The 21,398-nt window shown below is 44.8% G+C and overlaps 1 protein-coding gene across 2 annotated transcripts in view; it reads right to left on the bottom strand.

Annotated features, from left to right (window-relative positions):
- Positions 1-785, bottom strand: part of Frmd4a (FERM domain containing 4A) — a 287,644-nt gene extending 286,859 nt beyond the window's left edge. Inside the window, exon 1 of one of the 2 annotated variants that reach the window (XM_076831358.1) lies at positions 646-785. In XM_076831358.1, coding sequence (XP_076687473.1) covers positions 646-738 — 93 coding nt within the window. In that variant the 5' untranslated portion in view covers positions 739-785. The remainder of the gene's footprint in view (positions 1-645) is intronic. The other variant, XM_076831357.1, reaches the window with a different exon arrangement.
- Between the last annotated feature and the right edge of the window lie 20,613 nt (positions 786-21,398).

The following is a 21,398-nucleotide window of genomic DNA, read 5'->3' as shown; positions in this document are numbered from 1 at the left end:
CGACCCAGAGAAGGACTAACCCTCACTACTACTACACAGGATCTTCTCCGCCAGGGCCACCATGAAGTAATGTGCTTTTAGGAAACGAACAGGACAGTGGAGCCAAAGTCCATAATATCACCAACAAACAGAGCCATCGAGCTACATTTGAAAGAAAAATAACAACCAGGACACCAATGACCAAGAGCGTTTGGTCAACGGAATGTGTCAGTCAACCTCCAGAGCTCCTGTGCTACCATCACCTCTTTTGAGACACTGTCACCCGGGAGAGGAAATGTGCAGCCCTGCTGCTCTCCTGAGCATGTCTCAGTAAGCAGAAGAAATCAGGTTGGCAGCCCGGGTTTTTCACCAGCTCTCCTGGCTTCACACCCGACCCAGGGGCCAGTCCCCACTCCAAACTTCCCCCTCATGTTTTATCTCTGAGTGCTCTCACACTCACAGCTGACAAAAGTTCCTATTTCCGATTTGTTCCTCAGTATCTGTTCATAAAAATACATTACACACAACATAGCGTTCTATTCACAGTCCCAAGGACTCGAATTGCTGAAGAAAATATTTGCAACGCGGTGCACAATGAAAATGAACAGCTCGCTTTCTTTGGAGCAATTGCTCAGTGAGAAACAAACGACCCGCCACGTAGCTTACCCTCTCCACGCTGCGCCTTCTCAGAGATCCATAAGGTATTTTCAGTAAAAGTCTTTGAGATCTGTTCGGAGCTACTGCAGCCTGAACCACCATGGTGTACAGCTGTGTGGTGTGTGTGTGTGTGTGTGTGTGTGTGTGTGTGTGTGTGTCTGTTCCTTCCCAGCAAGGCAGAGATGGAAGCTTGCTCAAAACTCAGTTATGATCTCCTGGAAGTTTCCCAAATATCGAATAACTGAAAGGGTTTTTTTTTTCTTTCAACCATATGAGTCAAGATGTGGTTTGTCGGGAGGTGGGGGGATGGGGAAAGGAAAACAGCTCAAGTCCTGTAACTTCAGTTTGCATGAAGCAGCATCTCCAGCTTCCTTTGGGCGGTCCCTGTGTGCTGGCTCCGTGAGACCGCTATCCCAGGAGTGGGCAAGTGTGCTTCTGGGGAGAGTGATCCAGAAATGTCAACTTTGCTTCTCGGGGCTGCAGATGGTAACCAGGTCAGCTGTCTAATCAAAGCTCTATCAGACGTATTATTCATTCTACCACGTGACTCCCAAGCCCCTGGGCTGTACAGTAGGTCACATGCTCATCTTAAAAGGACTATTTAGAATATCCCCATCTGGAGCAGAGATTAATGTGAAATCCTACATGCTGATTTCACTCTCTTCTGAATGCAGGAAAAATATTTGAAGACCAGTGACATCATATTGAAAGAGGAGGGAGTCTTTTTTCAATCATAAATGATCTTTAGGAAACTGAGTGTCAGACATATGTATCTGCTTTTTTTCCTTTCTGCTTTCTGATACATAGAAAAATAATGTATGCATATGATTAATTAGGTGAATGCAATCCACAAAGTGTGGGGGGAGGAAGGAAAAAAATGTTTGCATCGCATGGTTCTGATGAAGCCAACCAGATAGAACAGGCTTGCATTTGCCCCTCCTGGTGTGAACGTTTGTGTTTTAGAATGTGTACTTTTATGTGTGCCAGTAAAAGGAAAAAGTCATTTTACAGGGCTGTCGAAGCTCAGATTCATCCATCCACACTTGCTGATTCTTTTCTGATCATGGTGTAATTGCAAATCAGATGTTGTTCTCAGACAAATGGTATAAATAGACCCAATTTTTAAATTTTCTGTAATATTTGTAGCTGAGACATTGCTCTCAGGCCTTTCTTGTCACTATGGCTCCCTGCATCTGCTTATTCCTACAGCAGAGAAAATTACTGTAAAAAAAAAAAAAAATAAGCCAAGGGCTTCCAGGATTGGAGGTATTTGAGCTTTCTTCTTTCCAGCGATCCTCTGCACTCGGTAGCTCCATGTCTTGGTTTTTTGGAAGGGAACGGACACTTCCTCTGTAGTAATCCCATGCCTTTTGGTCAGTCTCATATTACTCATCTGCTTTGGGAACCAGCCTTTATTTACTCTCCACAGACCCTCACTTAGTTTATTGAAAACGATGGAAAAGAAAGTTCTGTTTATTCAAACAAATCTAATAGGAAATGAGGGGAGGGGTGCAAAGGGAAGAAGTGGAGTTCTGCGCTACTAGAAAATGAATCAGGAAAATGATGCTCAGAGGAGTGGGGCGCTGGGGCTGGGTGCTGGGCGGCTGGAGTCGTGGGCACAGCTATCCCACGCAGACACACATTAAGAGGCAGTTAAAGAAACCATCAAGTTGATGTGGGAAATTCCAAATATACAACAATCGGGCTTTGTTCATAATTGGTTCCAGATGTGCAGTTGGAGAGTCAGTGAGGGGCTGGGAACAGGGCAGGACTGGAGGATGGAGCGCCCCTCACCGTTGCTCGAAGAGTGTCTTTGGCGAGGTGGTGTAGGTTACACCTCTTTACCCCCACTTTCTTGCTTCCTGCCTGTACCTCCTGGTTTCAAAGTGTTGGGGGTGGGGTGGGGTGGGGCGCAGGAATAAGTCTGGGACAATGCCCAATTATGTAGCTAAATCAATAGGACCTCTTTCCTTTCTAAAAGTGCATGTTAAGTGTCGCAGTTTTGAACAAAGGATGGACACATTTTCGAAACACTTATCTGTCTAGAGCCATGGGATTGCACCCTTCCGGCTCAGTTTGAGAGCGGGTAGTAGATCAGATCCACAGCGAAGACACTGCCTCCTCTCTGACCCGGGCCAGGGCAAAGCCCCCGAGAGCTGAGTTTATTTATATTTAACTAAATGCAACTTCCTGTTTCCCAGGGGTATTAATGAGTGTTTCACAAAGAGCTTATGGCTTCATGGCATAGTTCAGATCGTGAGGGACACTTTGATGAACTAAGTGCAAATAAAACAAAACACATGCATTTGATTAAGGCTAAAATACATATAGAAGAGAATGTTAATGGAAACAAAAATAACCCTGGGCCAGACTCCCACACATTTGAGTCCCACACATTCCACCCCTTCCCCAGGGGGGCTGGAGCAGGATCACTTTTCATATCGGTGCTAGAGCCTCCTCCCTTGCAAGCCCGGGGAAATTCTGTAGAGTAGGTGTCTGCCTCCTCAGAATGAATTGGAAGCTCTCAAAAGTCCTTCAACTTGTTCAAAAATATCTTTTTGATTATTTTACTGTGAAGTTTCAAGGTTCACACATTTAAAAATTAATCATTGAATCTAAAGTATTTATGTCTGGTATTTATTTTCATTGTTACACCAACAACTGTCCCCAGGAGGGGACAGGCGCACATGCTTTAGATGGTGTGACCACTTTTGGGGAAGAGAGGGAATGGATGTTTATTGACCCAGGGATTGCCAGACAATAGAATGGGAGGTTGCCAAAGACAATCTCAAAAACAACAACAACAACAACAAGAACAACAAAAAACGAGTTTCAATATCCATATTATACAGGTAGAGAAACTGGGGCTAATCCTAGCATGACAGCTAAATGTGTCAGAGCTAAGAATCAACTTGCGTGATTTTAGGGCCCAACGTTATCCACTCAACTCTCACCTATCACAGAACCCTTTGCAGTTTACAGCAGTTTCAAAATCTAGAAAGGCCATCAACACACTGGACTCAACAGGGAAATGAAAAACTGTCTTAGAGGAGAAGAGAATGTCAGTTTGGAGTTCATGTTAGAGCAAGCAGTTCTGGGGGCTCTGGTCTTCTATGTCCACGTAAGCTGCTGCTTTCATGTCCTTTGGTGCTGGGCTGAGCACTGGGGCAAGAGGAGCCAGGAAGGCCAGCAGGACCCAGGCCTGAGGAGTCCATCCAGGAGCTGAGTCACCAGAGCCCAGGACCAGGGTCCCGTGATGGGGCTGGACCCTCCAAGACATCTACCCTGCAGCATGCAGCCAGGGCTGGGGCCGTCATCCTAGCCCACAGGGAGGAGAACAGGGGCTTCTCTCTTGCCACTGCCTCCTATTCTCGCACCAGCTGTGGAAATAGCTAGATAGGCAGGACAAAGGGCGGGTGAGGGATGGACATGAGCGTAAATAGGATCAGAGATGGAGAGGATGGACTGAAGGACTGGAAATGGTGAATTCAGGGCCACTAAGATAGCAAAGGGCAAGGAAAAATCATTGTCACAGAGTTATCCTCAGAGGACAGGTCTCTGCCAGGATGGTGGACGATGGGGTTCCCTGAGCATCAGGAACAGCCTAGTGGACACTGGGGAAATGAGAAGATGCCCAGGGGCTGGGAGGCAATGAGCTGTGCAGAGATGGAGATGGAAAAGTTCTACAGTCCTGTAAGCTGCAGCTTTTGATTGCCTCGCGGAGCAGAGCACTTAAGGCAGAGGGAGTTTTTGTTTGTTTATTTCATACAGTTCCTTCCAGTCTCAATGAAAACACTTACATTAAAACTCAGGAATGAAAATGCACAGGAATCAAAAGAGCCCTATTTCAAGAAAATCAATAGGTGCAACACGCCAAAGCGTGATGCATCAAATCAAATGTGTATTCTAGGTCATGAACAGCAGAGCGTGAAAGGGGTGACTAGGGATGATGGCCCGTCAGAGAGAAAGCATTTTGCAACACTTTGTTAGTAGCAGGCTGCAAGCAGGAGAAAGAGCCACCTGACCAAAGTGTGTGTGTGTGTGTGTGTGTGTGTGTGTGTGTGTACATCTGTGCGCACAGGCTGGTGTGCAGGTACACTTGCTAGAGGGAACTCCCAAATGATGATCGTGTTACAAGCTGCGCCAAGGGAGAGGCATCCTGATGGGGCCCTGGGCCTGGCACTGAAATGCAGCCCTCCACCCAGGTGGAGCCGGAGTCTATCCAATGGTTCACTCAGGGCAGGAAATGACCATGGATGGGGCTAATCTTCTGGTTCCCCTGGGAGTCCACAGCCATGATTATCTTACCTCTGAATTGGCACATGCTGACTCTAAGAAAGCTTATTTGCACTGCTTTACTCAGTTCATTGGACAGAAGACTAAAAGAGGGGGTCTTAGGACAGTGAGGTTTCATGGGAGGGAGGTACCAAAAGGAAGCTCCTTGGGCAGAGGCCCAGATGAGGCCATGTGAGTCTGAGGGGAAGGGGCACAGGACAGTGAGTTGAGGGAAGGTGGAAAAAATGTGATCTTTTGGGTGCCTATTATTCTTTCTGTTGTAAAAGGTGAAATACTGCTGGCAAGAAGGAAACAACTCAAAGCTGACCTGCAGACAAGCCTCTCTGATGCCCATCCTGAGCCATTATTTCTTGTAACACCTTGTAGGATGTTTAAAACCTCAGTGTTGGGAGGTCTCAAGACAATAGGTGACAACTGCCCCCACTTACTCGCACATTCCATTGAGGGCTAGCAGGGTTTGCAAAGGGGATGTCCCAGGACACCCTCTGGCTCTCAGAAGAGGGGAGGAGTGTAGCAAGCCATTGTTGTAAATTGTGGCCGCCATTAGAAGATGGCGCCGGCTTCCACTGTGGCCTGTGATAAATCAAATTCCTTTGTGGAGAGTTGGCGCGCTATCTCTTGCCACCCTATAAAAAAGACCCACGCGGCAGCTTAAGATTGGTACGTGGGAGGCTTTATTAGGCTGTGCTTGGGCCCTCAGAGGAGGAAGAAAGAAAGTGAGTCACTATAAGATACTTAAATCAAGGCCTGAATAAACTGCTGAAAGAAGATTCCTGAGTTGCGTCTTCCTTGCGGGCAAGGGGTCGCGACAGAGGAGGAGGAGGAGAGCGGAAGGGTGGGAGACACTGATCCTTGCCTATGAGAGGGGTTTCAAGGGCCCACTGCAGGGGACACAGTGAGCTGTTTAAAGGGAAGCGAGTGGCAGTAGAGGGATGATAGGAAAAGTGTCTGAGGAGGCACCTGCACCTTATGTCTTGCTTCAGGTCTAGGCTGCCTAAGAGAGTCACCCTGGGTGCTCATCATAGGTGCTCATGACAACTCAGGCAAGCAAGGCCCCTGCTTAGAATGTTCATTCCACCTACATCGACCCCGGGAGTGCACGGGGCAGCTCAGTGAGTAGAGGTGGAGGGAGACACACAGGGGAGGGACACGGGGAAGGAGCCCACACACCCGCCTTCCCCTAAACCGTCCATCGATGGCACCCAGCCATCGCCCCAAACCACCCGTAGGCTGGAGACCCAGGACACTGGAGCTCTCAGTGAAGTCTGGGTTTTAAGTATTGTCAGGGCAAATAGGGAAGAGGATAAATGTAGGATGAAATGGAGCCAGACCCGCATGAGGAAATCATATTCCTAACAAATCTGGAAAATTCCTAGAGTCTAAGGAGGGCGTCTGGAGGACCCTGTGTTTTTTCAACATCTCAGCACCATCCCTTTTGCTCCTAACCTCGCCAACCTGTGCAGTTCCTGTCACATCTCGTTAGTGGAAGCCATGACTGGAGTTGTACCAGCAGAATCACCATAATTTTCTCTTTGAAAAGTGGTCAGAATTGAGATCAAACATGGAACCCCAAAACATCAAGCAACACTCTGATGTCTAGACCCCCTTCATTTCCCTTCCATTTTCTTCCTTTCCCACCTTTCTTTCTTTCTTTTTAAATTTTTATTTATTTATTGTTTTGAGACAGGGTCTCACTGATTTTCAGGCTGGCCTCCAACTCCTAGGCTCAAGTGATCCTCCTGCCTCAGCTTCCCAAGTAGCTGGGACCACAGGTGTGTGCCACCTCATCCAGCTGAGTACGTTTTGTTTTGTTCCTTCAACTCAGCTCCACTCCATGATGGCATGGAAAACCACTGGCCTCAGACCCAAGTGTACCTTTGGAAAGGCATAGGACCCCCGACCAACAGGAAGAAACGAAAGACTCTTTGTGGAAGTTATTTGTAACTGGTGCACACAGGCACACATAGATCACTTGCTTCCACTCTCAGTTCTGGATGCTGCTCTCCTGTGGCCTCAGTTACCACGACAGGCTTCCTGGCCCCACATCCAGCTCTCTCTCTCCAGGTCTGTTCTGTGCTGAGGATTAGTTCCATTCATCTGGATTCCTTAAGGGTCAGCTAGCTTAGAGACTTCTTCCTGGACTCCCTTTTTTAGGTTTCATTTGAGTAGTCAGGAGTAGAGAATGAAATCACCTAGGAAAAAGACCTGCCCCCCGCATCCCCATCAACTCAAAAATAAGCATCCCATCACCCATGAAGCCAGACCTCACATAATTCCAGGGATGGGAAAAGACACAGCCTGTACTGCATGGAAACTGCATGTGCTAATCAGTTCTCCTTGTGTCTCCTTCTATCTTTCTGGCAATGGTCAAGCCATAAAGAATGTCAAGTGGTGGGCTGGGCTTGTGGCTCAGCGGTGGAGCACTGGTCTAGCATGTGCAAGGCCCTGGGTTCGATCCTCAGCACCACATAAAAGTAAATAAAATGAAGATATTGTGTTCCACTGCAACTAAAAAATAAATATTTTTAAAAAATAAAGAATGTCAATTGGGACATACTGATGACCCATGTGGAGGAATAGTCAATATTCCATTTTAGCATGCCTCACTTCATGGGGAGTTCAAACACAAGGCTCACCCACAAGCTGGCAGAATTGTCCACCTCTTCACCCACAGAAAGCAAACAGGCAGAGGTCTCACTTGCAAGCAGCAGATGGAGTTTTTCCCTTCACTCCAAAGTCCTTCATGTCTGGCCTTGAGTATGATGAGCTCCCATCAGAGCTCCCCTTGCCCTCCCTACGTGAGGCCAACTCAGACGATCAATGGCGGCAGCCTGGTTAATGGCCATTCTGCATGCTGGTAATGCCTTATCACATGTGCTGTTAGGAATGATGTCATGTCCAGGGTCTGAGGAATCAATAAGATTTCCAGGATGCCTGTGTGATTAAGCAAGTAATAAGCTGACCTCGGTGGGGCTGGCTGTGTAGACCGACTTTCGAGATCATTTTGCAAAGCCCTTTTTCATGTGCTGTCGGTTGAAGATGGATTTTGATAACTAGCATTGATTTGCCATGTTTATGAAGTGCACTTTGCACAGGGTAAACTGTGTAATTGTACCTGGAATGGCAAAATAAATAATGTCCTTATCTATGGTATTGACTACCCAGAATTAGCTGAATATATATAGTATACTTCCAAGCAGAGCCAGAGCATGCTGATTTTTTATTTTCACTGGCTTGGCTCTCAAATTCCAGGTGTCTTAGATAAGCACAGGGTGACGAATGATCAATTTTAAATCTGTTTTGAATTTCCGTGCTTTCTTCCTCTAGGAGGAGATGGTGCACATGTAATTTTCTTCCATGGGAGAAGAGTTTATTGTGGTTTACATAATCTCTCCACTGCAACGGAGGATGGTGGCTTTCTTTTGGGCAACCAGTTTGCTTTCTTTCCTGTGCCCAGGAACATGTTACTTCCAAGGGCAAATGCCCATTTCCTAGAGGCCTCTTGGATAAGCCACATGGTCTGTATGCTCCCAAAAAGGAAAGAAAGCATCTTGAATCTGTTAGACTGGTGCCTTAAAGTCTCATCTTGTGGGAGGATGGTTTGTCCGGGAGGTCACCCTCAGTCCTGCAAATCCAAATGCCAAAGTGTTTCTCCAGTACAAGTTTGTGGCTGGAATGGGTAAAATACCTTCCGTGGGCTAACTCCTAAGTGGATGAGGATGGTTAGGGGATTCTAATATTGCCTGACTCAGGTACTCTCTTCTATTTAAATTTTAAACTCTAGAGCATAAGGGAGTTAATGCTGTTGTGAAAATTACATGAGACACTGGAGTCACACGAGTGAGAACAAGAGTGGTATGACATTGAGATCAGACTCTGACTTGCATACTTGGGAATAATACCTTTTTGGGTTGCATTCTGTGAACAAAGGGGGGCCATTAAAAGTTACTTTAGGGAGGAAGTGATATTCTCTGGCTTGAATTCTGGGGAATTGGTTGATAAAGAATGAATGGTAGAATGGAGAGTCAAAGGATTAGCAGCCAGGAGAGCATTTATAAGGTTACTGTAGCTGTCCAAGTGAGAAATGATTAAGTCTAGAACCAGGACATTGATCCTCCCTAATTTATATTTTAATAGGACCATTAGTCACGATAAAGGTACAGGAGGAAGGGAAAATTGGGGGGAAATGAAAATGAGTAGTTCTGGACATCAGAGCTTTTGATACCTGGACATTTTGACCTGTACCTTAAGAGGACAGTTGATCATGAAAATGTAGCTCTGAATTTCAATACTATATAAGCAACCACTAGAAAAGACACTAGTTAACTGTGAGGACAGACATTCAATATCACACAATTTACTTCTCACACATCTTTTCTAAGGAGTTTATTAGAAGATATTCTTAGCAAAAGAATGTTAAACCTAGAAAGTGGGGAGCATGAGTCCAAGAAAAAGAGGACCTATTTTTTACTGAAGCCCAGCTTCCTGAATATGTTCCTGTCTGGTGAACTATAGTTTCTGGTCTTTTTATATCATAGTCCACAAAGTTTATTGTTGCTGTTGGTTTTATCATTTTGTTTTTGCATTCATAAAAAAGGCGAACTTATTTACTCATAATTAAAAATTGTAAAGTAAACAAAAAGAAAAGAAAAAAGAAAAACAAAGGCAGGCCAATCACAGAAGAGATGCAAAGGGAGTTTGTGGAATAATGGAAAAGCAGAGCCCCTTCAAACAAGAGACCAAAAAAGGAGTCAATCTAACTGGTGAAGGCAGGTGGAGTGCTCCCAAAGGGATGTTGAACTTATCAAATCAAGAGGAGTTATTTAGCTCTACTGATGACCTTAGAGAAAAATCACTGATGAGCACATGGAACATAAAGCAAAGAATAACCCAAGGCAATTATAACTCCAGGAAAAACATAAAGTTGTAAAAAATCCAGGATATGCAATCATAATATGCAACATTTCTCAGCTGTAAACAATATTTTGGTAGCTATAATAAAACAAACTTTTATCTAAACTGTAATATCAATATATCAAGATGATAGAGGGGAAGAAGGGGTGAGTGTGTGTGTGTGTGTGTGTGTGTGTGTGTGTATCTGTGTGTGTGTGTGTGTGTGTGTGTGTGTATCTGTATGTAGTAAGAGTTAAAGCCTCATCTTTCAGGGTGGCAGCATAAAATGAAAAAATTGAATAATTAAGAAGTCATAATATAAGCATATTATTGAGCAATCTGGAGTTAATCACCAGATGCAAAAGTCAAAAGAGGTGCCCAAGGGAGAGGGATTCAGAAATTGTCAGGAATCGATTGGAGCTGGGAGATTTCTTTGTCAGCCTTCTCATAATCTTAAACTTTCATTTATTATGAACAATTGTTATGCACATGGTATTTTGATAAAAATTAATTTCAAATTGTAAACTTAAGAAGCAATGTGATAGGTAGTTTGAGCCAGAGAAGAACTGAGAGCCTTGGGGTAACAATTAGAAGGCCCCTGGTGGCCTTGGGAATGTACCTGGAATGCCGATGGTAGAAGGAGGATGGAAGAGGGGAAAGCTGAAGTCACCCACCCCTTTCTCAGTACATTTTTGAGTCTAAATATCAGGTTATTTGATTCAACAAGGACTGTTTCAAGAGGCCTGCTTGATTTCCTGTTTTCTTTTTCTTTGGTGTATGTCGCATACTCCTTAGCTGTGGATCTGCTCTTGGAATTGTGCAGAATGCTAAGCTTCTGGGCTACACCTTAGAGAGAGAGGCTTAAATCTTCTCAAACAACATAAGAATGGACAGAAAAAAGGAAGCAGGACAAATCCATCAACAAGGGCAACGCCAACAATTCTGGCAATGATTTAAAAAGAACCCCCATTAACTTCAGTTGATCTCCCCTCTTGAGCTCCTGACTTTGTGTGCATTTGTGTGTGTACCTGTACATGTATGCTACCTCGTCTCATGAGCACAGAGTGCAGCCACAGCTAGAGGAGCCCTAGGGTGATGACAAGTGATTATGAAACACCAGGTCTGATCTGTCCCTCTTATCTCATCTTGCAGAAGCCTTGCATTCCCACAAAGCCCCCAGTGGCCCTTTGTAATCCTGGGTAGGAAGTGTCAATATGGAAACAGCTGTTCTTGAGATAGGAGGATGACATCCTAATGAGAATGCTATAGAGGAAAGCCATTGCTAATGGGACTCTGATGCAAATATTTTTTTTTCTAGACAATTAGACTCTTGCATGTGAGAAAGCTTGTACATAGTCTGAGTGAAGACCCTGGCCACAGGTTTCACGTTCCCTTTCCTTCTTGTTTAGAGTTTTTATCCTCCTAAATCCTATAGAATGTCACTCTCTCTTGAACTTTCTGGGAGATGGATCTGGAAGTACAAAGCCCAAAGTCACCTGGCTTAGAGACCCACCTGCAAAGCCAGCTGGAATCCCAGGGGTTCATCTCCCTATCAGAGCTCTGGAACAGGTGACTTCTGCCATTTTGGTGGCAGACAGAGCATCACAGATTAACATAGCTCAGGTGGGGAGTGAGTCCCACTGTGCTTGGAAGGAATCAAAATTCCCAATAATTGAAGTGGGTGGGTTAGATGGTAATAGTGGGAGAGAGAACCAGTTCACCTGGTACTTCTTTCTGCATCAGCCCAACCATGGGGACTGGCTCTGTGTCACCTCTTTTAAGTCTTTACCACAACACTGTCAACTAGCTTTAGTGATGAAGAAACAGGAAATGGAAGCTTAGGAAAGTGAAATTTTGCTGATGGTCTCATGACTAGGATATGGTACCAAGCTGGGATTGAGGCTTGCTCTCTATTTTCTTTAGTGATGTGTGCTCAGGTACAAAAACTACGCCCCCCCCCAAAAAAAAAAAAAAAAAAACAAAAGGAAATGTTAGCATAAAAGCCTTGGGGGGTTCCTTTCAGGGAAGGAGAGAATTTTAATCTGGAAGAGACACATAGCTCTCCTAGTGGATTTATGATATTCTGTTTTTCACATGGGTGATGGTTACACAGGTGTGTATTTGTAAATACTTTAAAGTGTACATACACGTCTTGTGAGTTCTTCTGCATCTCACAAATATCTTACGACAACAAATTGCAATGACTCTTTGCATGGCACACGATAATTTCTTCAGTATTTGTCACCATGGTGACTTTTGTCACGACTGTGTCAGAGACCAGATTATAACTTGGTATGAGAAACGCATGGAAACTTGAAATTTATTTGTTCTGCATCTTAATGCCCCTGCCAAAAATTGAATGTTTCAATGAAAACGAATGACATTAATAAAAATTCAGTGCTCGGTATATATCGATTGGGGTCAATTTACACAATATTCTAGGTGCTAGAGAAGCTATCAAGGCCTCTTTGACCTTGTCTAATTCATGTCAATGAATAATGCACAGAGAGGGGGTGCTGCAGGAATCCACAGCCTGAGGAATTACTGGAGCTGTCAGTAGCTCCTTCACAGAGGAGGGGGAGTTTCAAGAAGCTTGAAGGATGTGTAGACTCTGGACGGGTCCAGAGGAAGCAGAATCACAGGCACCAGCCACCTTAGTGAGACAGGGAACACTGTCTAGGTTAGACTGTTGGTGGCCAGCAGCTTGACCAGGGAGGTCACAGTGGAAAATGGCAGGAGATAATACTTAGAGAAAAGTCGGCCTTGGAAGCTTGTCTGTCTGCTTGGACTGTCTGAGTCATGCTGAAGGGGATCAAAGACATTTCTTAAGGGGGAAGTATGGACACAAAACCTTGTTACAGAGGGTGGCAAATGCTCTGGAGATAAGGATTTAAACCAGGTGGTGGAGGACTGAGGAGAGACGATAGGGGCGGGTGAACTGGAGCAGAAGTCCTGGTGCAGGAGAATACTTAGAAGTCGGTTCAGTGAGAGGAAAAAGTCTCAGCCAGGGCTGTGACTTCAAATCAAGGACAAGGTAGTGGAAGCTGTGGGGAAGTATCAAGGAGGTGGCGGTGGTGAAGGAGGAGGGTGTACATTACTGACTTTAGGGGATCTCAACAAAACAATGACCTGATTCAAATTTTTCCTCTAAAACAACCAAAGGCATATTTAACCTTTGGCATGCCACAGACCACCCTCAAAACTGAATCCTAAGGCCACCATCTGCCTCCCTCCAAGTAGGGATGGCTGGGCAAAGGACATCAGCTCTGACCTCTGTCCTGCTGACTGATTTCTACTTGTAACGAATGACTGAGTGGTGGCCCTGGCCACAAATCCCCCTGCCTGGCAACCCAGAGGGACCCTCTCCATCCTCAACAGCCTCCTCCTGGAGGCCTAAATCCAAATGAACGGAATGAACATGAGTCACTCAGCTCCTGCACCCAGCTCTGGAAAAGGCGAGTCCCTCTGGGAATCCCGCCAGCACAATGTTGCTTCAATTTGAAGACAAATTATAAATTAATAAAGAAAGGAAGGGGGGAAAAGCCCCAGACTCCCACTTCTGCCAAAACACACCATGCTTTGAAAGGTTCCCGAAAGGGACCCAGTGATGTATGGCAATGAAAGCAGCTGCCCTCCAGGGCCTTTCCAGATTCAAGACGCAGACTGGCTTGTCCTCGGAATGTAACACAGCCGCCTTCCTGTGGGCAGCGCCAGTGTTGTTCTTGGAAGGGGACACCTCCCGGCTGCCTCACCACCTGCGTGGCTCACGGTCTGTGTCCCGTCAGCTCTTGCCAATAACTCGGAGCAAAATAGACCCGTCCCCAACAGAAAACCCTGAGCAAAGAGCAAGAGCCATTGCGGTTGGCCTGGGGTAGAAATGATGTTTGGGTTACGTGTGCCAGGGAGAGTGAGGCTCCAATCATGGCCAGGGTCAATGTGTCCCTGTCAGCTACTTTTTTTTTTTTTTTTTGGAGGTGAGTCACTCAAACAGCCTCATCAAATCAAACCTTGAGAGGCTCTTAGTAGCTGAATACCTATGAAAGGGGTAAGAATCCAGCACTGGGCTTCTGATGACAGTGAAGTTTGTCATCCTATCCTGCATTCAGCATTCTCTTCCCTACGTGAAAAGTTCAGGATTTTAAGCAAAGTTCTCACCTCCCACCTTCCCCACCCCTCCAGAAGGATCCCTTCACAAACAAACTCAGTTCTCCCAGGGTACGCCCATGAAGCTGCTTCGACCTCCTCTGGCAAGCCTTGGGTATTTCTTCACCCCATTCATTCAGACTTCTGTAAGTTACTTGATTTACAAAGCGGTACGTCTGCTATTTAATCTGTATGGACTATTCTGTACCTCTCAGACGTTTAGAAATGTGCTGGTTCTCTTTCCCGCCTCCCCCTCACTGTACAGGAGTAAGAAATAATGACACTGTAGAAACCCGACAGTTAGAAGGTTCCGTAATGGGGACAGAGTCCCGAGGACTTTCAAAGTGAGAGGGGAGGGTCCTCGCACATGGAATACGGAAGACCCTTACTTACAAAGACGTCCATAAGCAGGTGTTCCAGCGTCACCTCAAAGTCATCCAGTCTGGCAGCTAAAGTCATGATGAATGTCCCAATTCGCTCCCAGGCCCCCTGGAGCTCAAATCTGCAAACTCTTCGGCTCACAAAACACTGTCGGGAACAAATTTAGCCACAAGGCAGGCTTGCCACTAATGGGAAGTGGAAATGCTCAGAGCAAAACAGAACATCGCAGACTGGAGAGGACCAGCCAGGGCTTCCTAGCCAGAAATTACAAAGGATAAAGAACAAAACAAAACAAGCCTCTATTAATGGTCCTGCAGGACCAGACTGGGCACAGAGCAAGGCCAGCAGGTGAGCAAGCCTTTTCTGCGGTGTTGGCCAAATGCAGGGAACCTCGACAGAGGGTGACCAAAAAGACCGTGCGATGGGGGAGAACAAGACTGAGAAAAATGGAGTAAAGCGTCTGTCTCTGATATTTATAGGGCCACATGTTTTTGACTCCAGCCCATTTCTCAGTTCATTTCTGACCTTTTGTAAATGGCTAAACACACTGGAGTGTATTGTCGGACAGGGGCAGTGGGTCCCACAGAAGTTGGCTGTGACCAATGCTAGGGCAATTCACACAGACACGCCATCAATGGTTCTTTGTGAAAAACGTATCAGACCTTGTTCTGTACACCATGACAGAAAAGCGCATAGTCTTGTGAAAAACAAGGAAACGAAAGTTGTGTGGGTACTAAATTTTTCCTCAGAATATTATTAGATCCATACACTCTCGCCCGCCCCCAGTCCTCCACAGCCCCTCCTTGCAAGGGTAGATAAACATCAAGGAAAGAAATTAATCTCTCTTGTCTACCCCTCAAGCTTCTGCCGGGTAGAATGTCCATGGAATCTTGCAAATGCACTTCTGTTTCCAATGTTAGTTTCTTTTTCACTTAAAATTTTAAAACAGTGGCAAAATACACAGAACAGAATTTTCCACCTTAACCCTTTCAGTGTGTAGTTTGGTGGTATTGAGCGCATTCACTGTTGTGAAATTGTGTGTTGTGCACCACCATTCAACTCCACAATGTCTTGTTTTGTAGAATTGAAACTCTGTACCCATTAAACTCTGTACCAACTCCCCATTTCTCCCTGTCCCAGCCCTGTAGCCACCATTTAACTTCCTGTCTCTGTGAATTTGACCACTCTAGGGACCTCATGAAGGTGGACCCCGACTGTATTTGTCCTTTGGTGACTGGCTTATTTCACTTAGTATAATGCCCTCAAGACTCATCTGCACTGTAGACATGTCAGAATTTCATCTTAAAGGAAAGAAATTTTGGGCCGAAATAGTAAATCCTAAGAAAGACTATTGCCTTGGACAATTTTTCAGGCCTGAGAAAAATCTCTCAGGGACACATGGTTGCCAAGATTCAAGAAGTGACTATCAGTGCTGTGACCACACGAACAGAAGTGGCCTTGGTGTGGAAAGTGAGTCCTGAGCTCTTTCCTGGAGTTATCTAAACAAGTGCTGAGCTGTAACACCAGTCTTTTGATTCCAGTTGACGGTGATGCCAAAGAAGGCAGTCTGTGTTAAATCAAGGACATAGAAATAGAAAAAGTTTCTGCTCTTCAATAAAACTACCCTCCTCCCTATCAAAGCCCTCTAAAATGTGAACAGTAGAAATGCTCAAATTTAGTATCAACCATGAATCTTCATTTTCTCAAAAAAGATACAGATGGTCATCATTCAGCATTTAACATTTAAACAAAGTTGACATAAAGTAAAGCACCCCCTCAAAAACCAAATCAAAACAAAACACCTCGTAAAAAGCATCATGTTATTTTAAAAGCAAATTTGGCAACTGTCAAACCCGTTTATCTTGACAGTCAGTCATAAATTGGACGTGAATGTTCCTGGCATTCTAGTTTCTATTCGTTTTTAGGCCTCTCCTAGAGGACTCAGACTAGGCTGCTGCAGGTGCATCTTGTTAGGCAGTGGCACCCAGGAGAGGTGGCAGTGCTGTGATGAATGGCTTCCACAGTAGAGAATGGAGAGAAAATATGTTTCCCTGATGGGGAGACTCATTCGCAGAGGTTCCTATCAGCTAATGTGTTTGCCATATCTGAAATCAATTCAGTATCTAGAGCAACAGCATCGGCAACCAAGATTCAACACGAGACCACTTCCTGCCGCATGGCTGCCATCTTTGTGAAAACCATAGCTATACTTCTTCCTGCGTAGCTATTTCTTTTCTAAAAACTGAGGTGCTCAGAGAGCTAACTGCCCTCTCTCACCAAGCAAGAGGAGACTCCGGGAGGATATGTGTATACATAAGAATGATATCATTTTGGTCAATGTTCAAAAAAATCAAGTTTTCTTGAGCCCCTTTTATGAATTAAATTTGGACAAAATATTTATTTATTTTTGGTACCAAGGATTGAACCAAGGGGTCCTTAAGCACTGAGCCACATCTCCAGCCCTTTTTATTTTTTATTTTGAGAGAGGGTCTCACTGATTTGCTAAGGACCTCGCTAATTTGCTGAGGCTGACTTTGAACTTGTGATCCTCCTGCATCAGCCTCCTGAGCCTCAGGGATTACAGGAGTCTGCCACTGTGTCTGGCTTGGACAAAACATTTTTAATATCTGGAATTTCATAAAAGACCCATTAATGTATTTCATCAACCTTCTTCCAGGGATGAGTCAGAGGTCAGCCAAGGAGAAAGGTTACTATTTCTGGTTTAAGGAGTTAGTGTCCCAGCCCCAAGAGTGAGTTTGTAGGGCTATTTTCTAACAATTTGGGGGTCTTTAAGGACAGTTCAAGGCAGTGGCTTCTCTTTGAATATGAACAGTGAACTCCAGGGGAAAAAAGCGTAAACAATTTGTAAGTGGTTAATACTCTGGAGCTAGGGCTCTGAGGAGGATGTGTCAACAGCAGGCCACATTTAAAAACAAAGTCACTTCAACAGTTTGCAAAAGGCAGATAGACTGAAGGAGAAGGGGAGATTGCTCCTGGGTTGTGGACGTCATCCAAAAGAGACGTTTGTTGTGAATTCTGGTGTTAAGAGAACGATAGGAGTCACATGGAGCATTGGTACTAAGGAGGCAGGAGGACTGCACCAGTATTAAGATGGGGAAACTGAGGAAGAAACATCCTTCAAGCAAGTTTGCTGGTATCAGTGTGTACCAATCTGAGAATATAGAAAAGAAAGGCTTGGGCAGGTCAATTGTGGGTGTTTTCTTAGTAACTCCACTTTGGTCTAATCTGGATATATATTAAATGTGGATGTCCATGCATGAACACACAGGAATATAATTATTAAGGTATTTTATTAATGCTTATATCAAGTCAAAACATTCATTTGTTTATTCACTCATGTATGCTTTAAACAAATATTGATTTAGTATCTGGACCAGATTCTGGGATAGGTGTTAGTGCTCACTAAGATTACAACGAGGTTCCTTGTTCCAGACCCTGTCGCCTAGAAAAGATGACATAGGATATGTTGATGTGATTTCATATTGTCTTTTCTTGGGGGATAGGAACATGCAACTATTACTTTCTTATCAGGGACACTCCTGAGGGCCTTGGGAGATAAGGGAGAGTTCACTAATAAAAAGGGAAAGGTGAACATTATATTCCCAAGCTATGGGGGAGGAGAGGAGTGAGGATGAGTGAGGTACAGTGTAGCTTCCAAGGATGGAATTTATACACTAAGTGAGCCTGAGCCCAGAGACCCCTGGGTTTGAGAAGGTAACCCTTGAGGTTTCAAAACTGGCATCACAGAATGCCAACACCATACATAGGTACCACCACGACGCTGTCTACCTCAACTGGAAAGAACTGATCGGAGCTTGGCGGCCAACAGAGAAGGATCTGACATGTACAACTGGCTGGGGCCAGTGGAGAATCATGAATCAGCAGTGCCTGTGATATGGTAGATGAACACGAGAATTTGTTCCGCATGTGTAAATAACAACAAAGAAAGTTTAGATTTCTTCTTTGAATCTCAGTTGGCCATCTCCTTTTCCCATGTCTGTGAAAACCTTCAGGATTAACATTTTGGTATAGGACTCAAAAAACAAACAAACAAAAAAACCCCCCAAATCTCTGGAGGTTAGGATTTTCTATACAGGAAACCAATCTTCCATCTCTCTTTCCCCCTAGAACTGAAGGAAAACCACTCTTCTAGAAAGTGCTATATGGTTGTGCAGCCCTGAAAACAATCAGCTTCAAATGCAAGTGCACTCCAGAAAAGCCAGGTCTTCCAACTCAGAAAGATCGTAGTTCAATTTATGTCGACCAAGCTCTATCGAGGGCAGTTGAACATACACACATGTTTTTTCTGGAAACATTTTTCAGTCCTCAAAAGAGCCATGATTTTGATATTCATCAAGATCATTTATTTGAAGCTGAAGTAGAAAGAGGTGGATCAGACCACCACAGTTGATTAGAATTGACCAACAAGGCCACATGTTTGACCATTTTATGATGGATTGGGAAATCTAAGTAGCGATTTGATCCAATTATTAAATAATTACTGGGATGCTTAAAAGTAAGATCACTGACTTATGTTGATCACTCAGTTATGTCACAGAGAGTTTATAGTGCAATAAACCCTCTACAAGTTTAAGCCATTAATCCATTGTAAGTTGATTTCTGTATATGGAACGAGATAAAGGTTCAGTTTCATTCTTTTGCATGTGGATGCCCAGTTTTTCCAAAACCCCTCATTGGAGAGAATGTCCTTCCCAACCCGGAGGATGTTATACTGACTGAAATAAGGCAGACACAGACAAATGCTGCATGACCTCACTTACTGGAGGAATCTCAAGTAGCCAGACTCACTCAGGCAGAGAGGAGCATGGTGTTGCCAGAAGCTGGGGGGTGGGAGAGGGAGTGAGGGCCAAAGGGTACAAGTTTCAGTTATGCAGGGTGAACAGGTTCTGGAGACCTCATGCTCTGCAGTGGGAATGAAGTTGACAATGTTCGTTGTGTACTTGGAATTTGCCAAGAGGGTAGATCTCAAGTGTTCTCATCCCCCTACCTGACCCCCACCCTCCCCAACCCCCACACATGAAAGAAAAGTAACAAAAAAGCAACAAAAAAGCAAATGGCAACAATGTGGAGTGATGGGAATGTTAATTGGTTTGATGGTGGTGATCCCTTCACTCCATGTCAAAGCATTCCTTCCCACAGCTTAAAGGCATACGATTTTATTTGTTAATTATTCTTTGATAACCGCTCAATAGGTGCACAAAAGCACTGATATTAATGGCTCCTTGTCAAGCTTCTGCCTTACCTCATTCTAGAAAGACCGTGGATTTTAGAGAGATTGTGCTTAAGTAAAACAGCCCTCCCGATGGCCTTACAGACAGCTGCCTGTCTGGTGTAGTTATAAAGGCTGGCCTGTTGACTCTGGCTATTGCTTGGAGAACAAATGTGCTAATTTAAAGGTCTGTGTCTATAGGGCCCCCCGCAGGCTGGCACTGGCCTGGGATCAGGCCCCGGTTCTCTGTTGGTGCCTGCCCTCATCCTCCCCACGTTTGTGTCTGCTGGATTACACAGCCAACCTTGTCTTCCCCACTCACGTGCACTTTCCATTTTGACAGCCTCTCTGACAAGCACAAAGACTCCATTCCTCTTCTTCTCCCCCCACCACAGCCTACTGCAGCCCCTGCCTCCAGCACCCGCAGCACATGCCCTCTACAAGGGTGAATTTTATGATGTTCAAAACCAACAGGCAGTGAAATTAGTGTCTGGCACATGCAGTGGCGTCCTTGGCTTCTGGTGGAGAGAGACACATAATAACTTGTCTGGTCTTCTCTCAGTCTCGCCATGTGCCCCATGCTCTACTGTGGGGATTCTAAATGGTGCACTTGAATGGTGCATCTGGATCCACCATGCGGACTTCCCAGGGCAATTTGCTTCCTAGAGTTCAAATGTACCTTGTGGAGCACAGACCCTGACTGCAGGCTGCTTTCCTGTCTGTAAAAGATTTTCAAGATGGAAGGCTTGAAAATTCTTCAAGCATCCTTCCAGCATTGTTTTAGAAGAAACACAACAGCTCTAGATAAGGTACTAACCTCAGTTGAGAAACTATGGGCATGTGACAGATGGACAGCCACTGCTGTTACATATTCTGCACTTGGACATCTTCCAGCGAAGCAGTTTGCTCCCTAGGGTCATTGCCAAAAGGAGGAAGTCTTCAGGTGATGAGACACCCCAGGAGACCCACCACCCACTGCAAGAAACTCTGACTTCTGTTGGGATTGCTCTCCAAAGCCTTTCCCATGGTCCTCTAGAAGGATCAATGACTCAACCCTTTTAGAGTCAATGGCTCATTGTCTGACAAATATCTTGAAATGGCCCTTACTGTCCTCGAATAAGCTTCATAGACAAAGGAAACTACTTACACACATAATTTTAAACTTATCAACCCTACTTTCTGTTACATCAACAAGAAATAAAAGGAACATAAACTACCACCAAATAACACTTAAAACCATATGTACATTTTTTTTTCCATATAATTCAACTACATTGGGACAGCATGAGGTAGCAGTGGACTGGTTAATCACTGTGAAGGCCTGAGCTACAAAGGCTGACTGCCTTCTGCCTGTTCTGCCTAGAACTCACATACCCCTGAGGACCTGCCATTGGTGAAGTGCTTTTGCTGAAACATAAATAATTATTGGTGATGTTTCAATTAATTGAAATTATTGGTGATGTTTCAATTTACAGTATCATCCCTTGATTTGCATGGGAGTTGCATTCCTGGGGAAGTCAGTAAATGGTGGACAACTGGAAGATACCACACTCCACATCCACCATCTTCCACTGTCCTTATTGCTACCTGGGAACCAGTCACCATGGTACACCTGTGTGGGGAGCTGCTGGGAATATACCACTCAGGGATGCCCCACTTCAGTGTGGTATCCCCTGTGGTGCCTGACGTCACCTCTACCTCACTTGTTACTAGGAGGGAGCATCCTTGAGCTGTGCTAGTGATAAAAGGTGACAGGAGATTATGGATGGAAGAAAATATGCCTGTGTGTGTGTGTGTG

Source organism: Callospermophilus lateralis, chromosome 13 (assembly GCF_048772815.1).
Source record: "Callospermophilus lateralis isolate mCalLat2 chromosome 13, mCalLat2.hap1, whole genome shotgun sequence".
NCBI classification, from domain to species: Eukaryota; Metazoa; Chordata; class Mammalia; order Rodentia; family Sciuridae; genus Callospermophilus; species Callospermophilus lateralis.
This window is presented reverse-complemented; position numbering and strand designations above follow the sequence as displayed.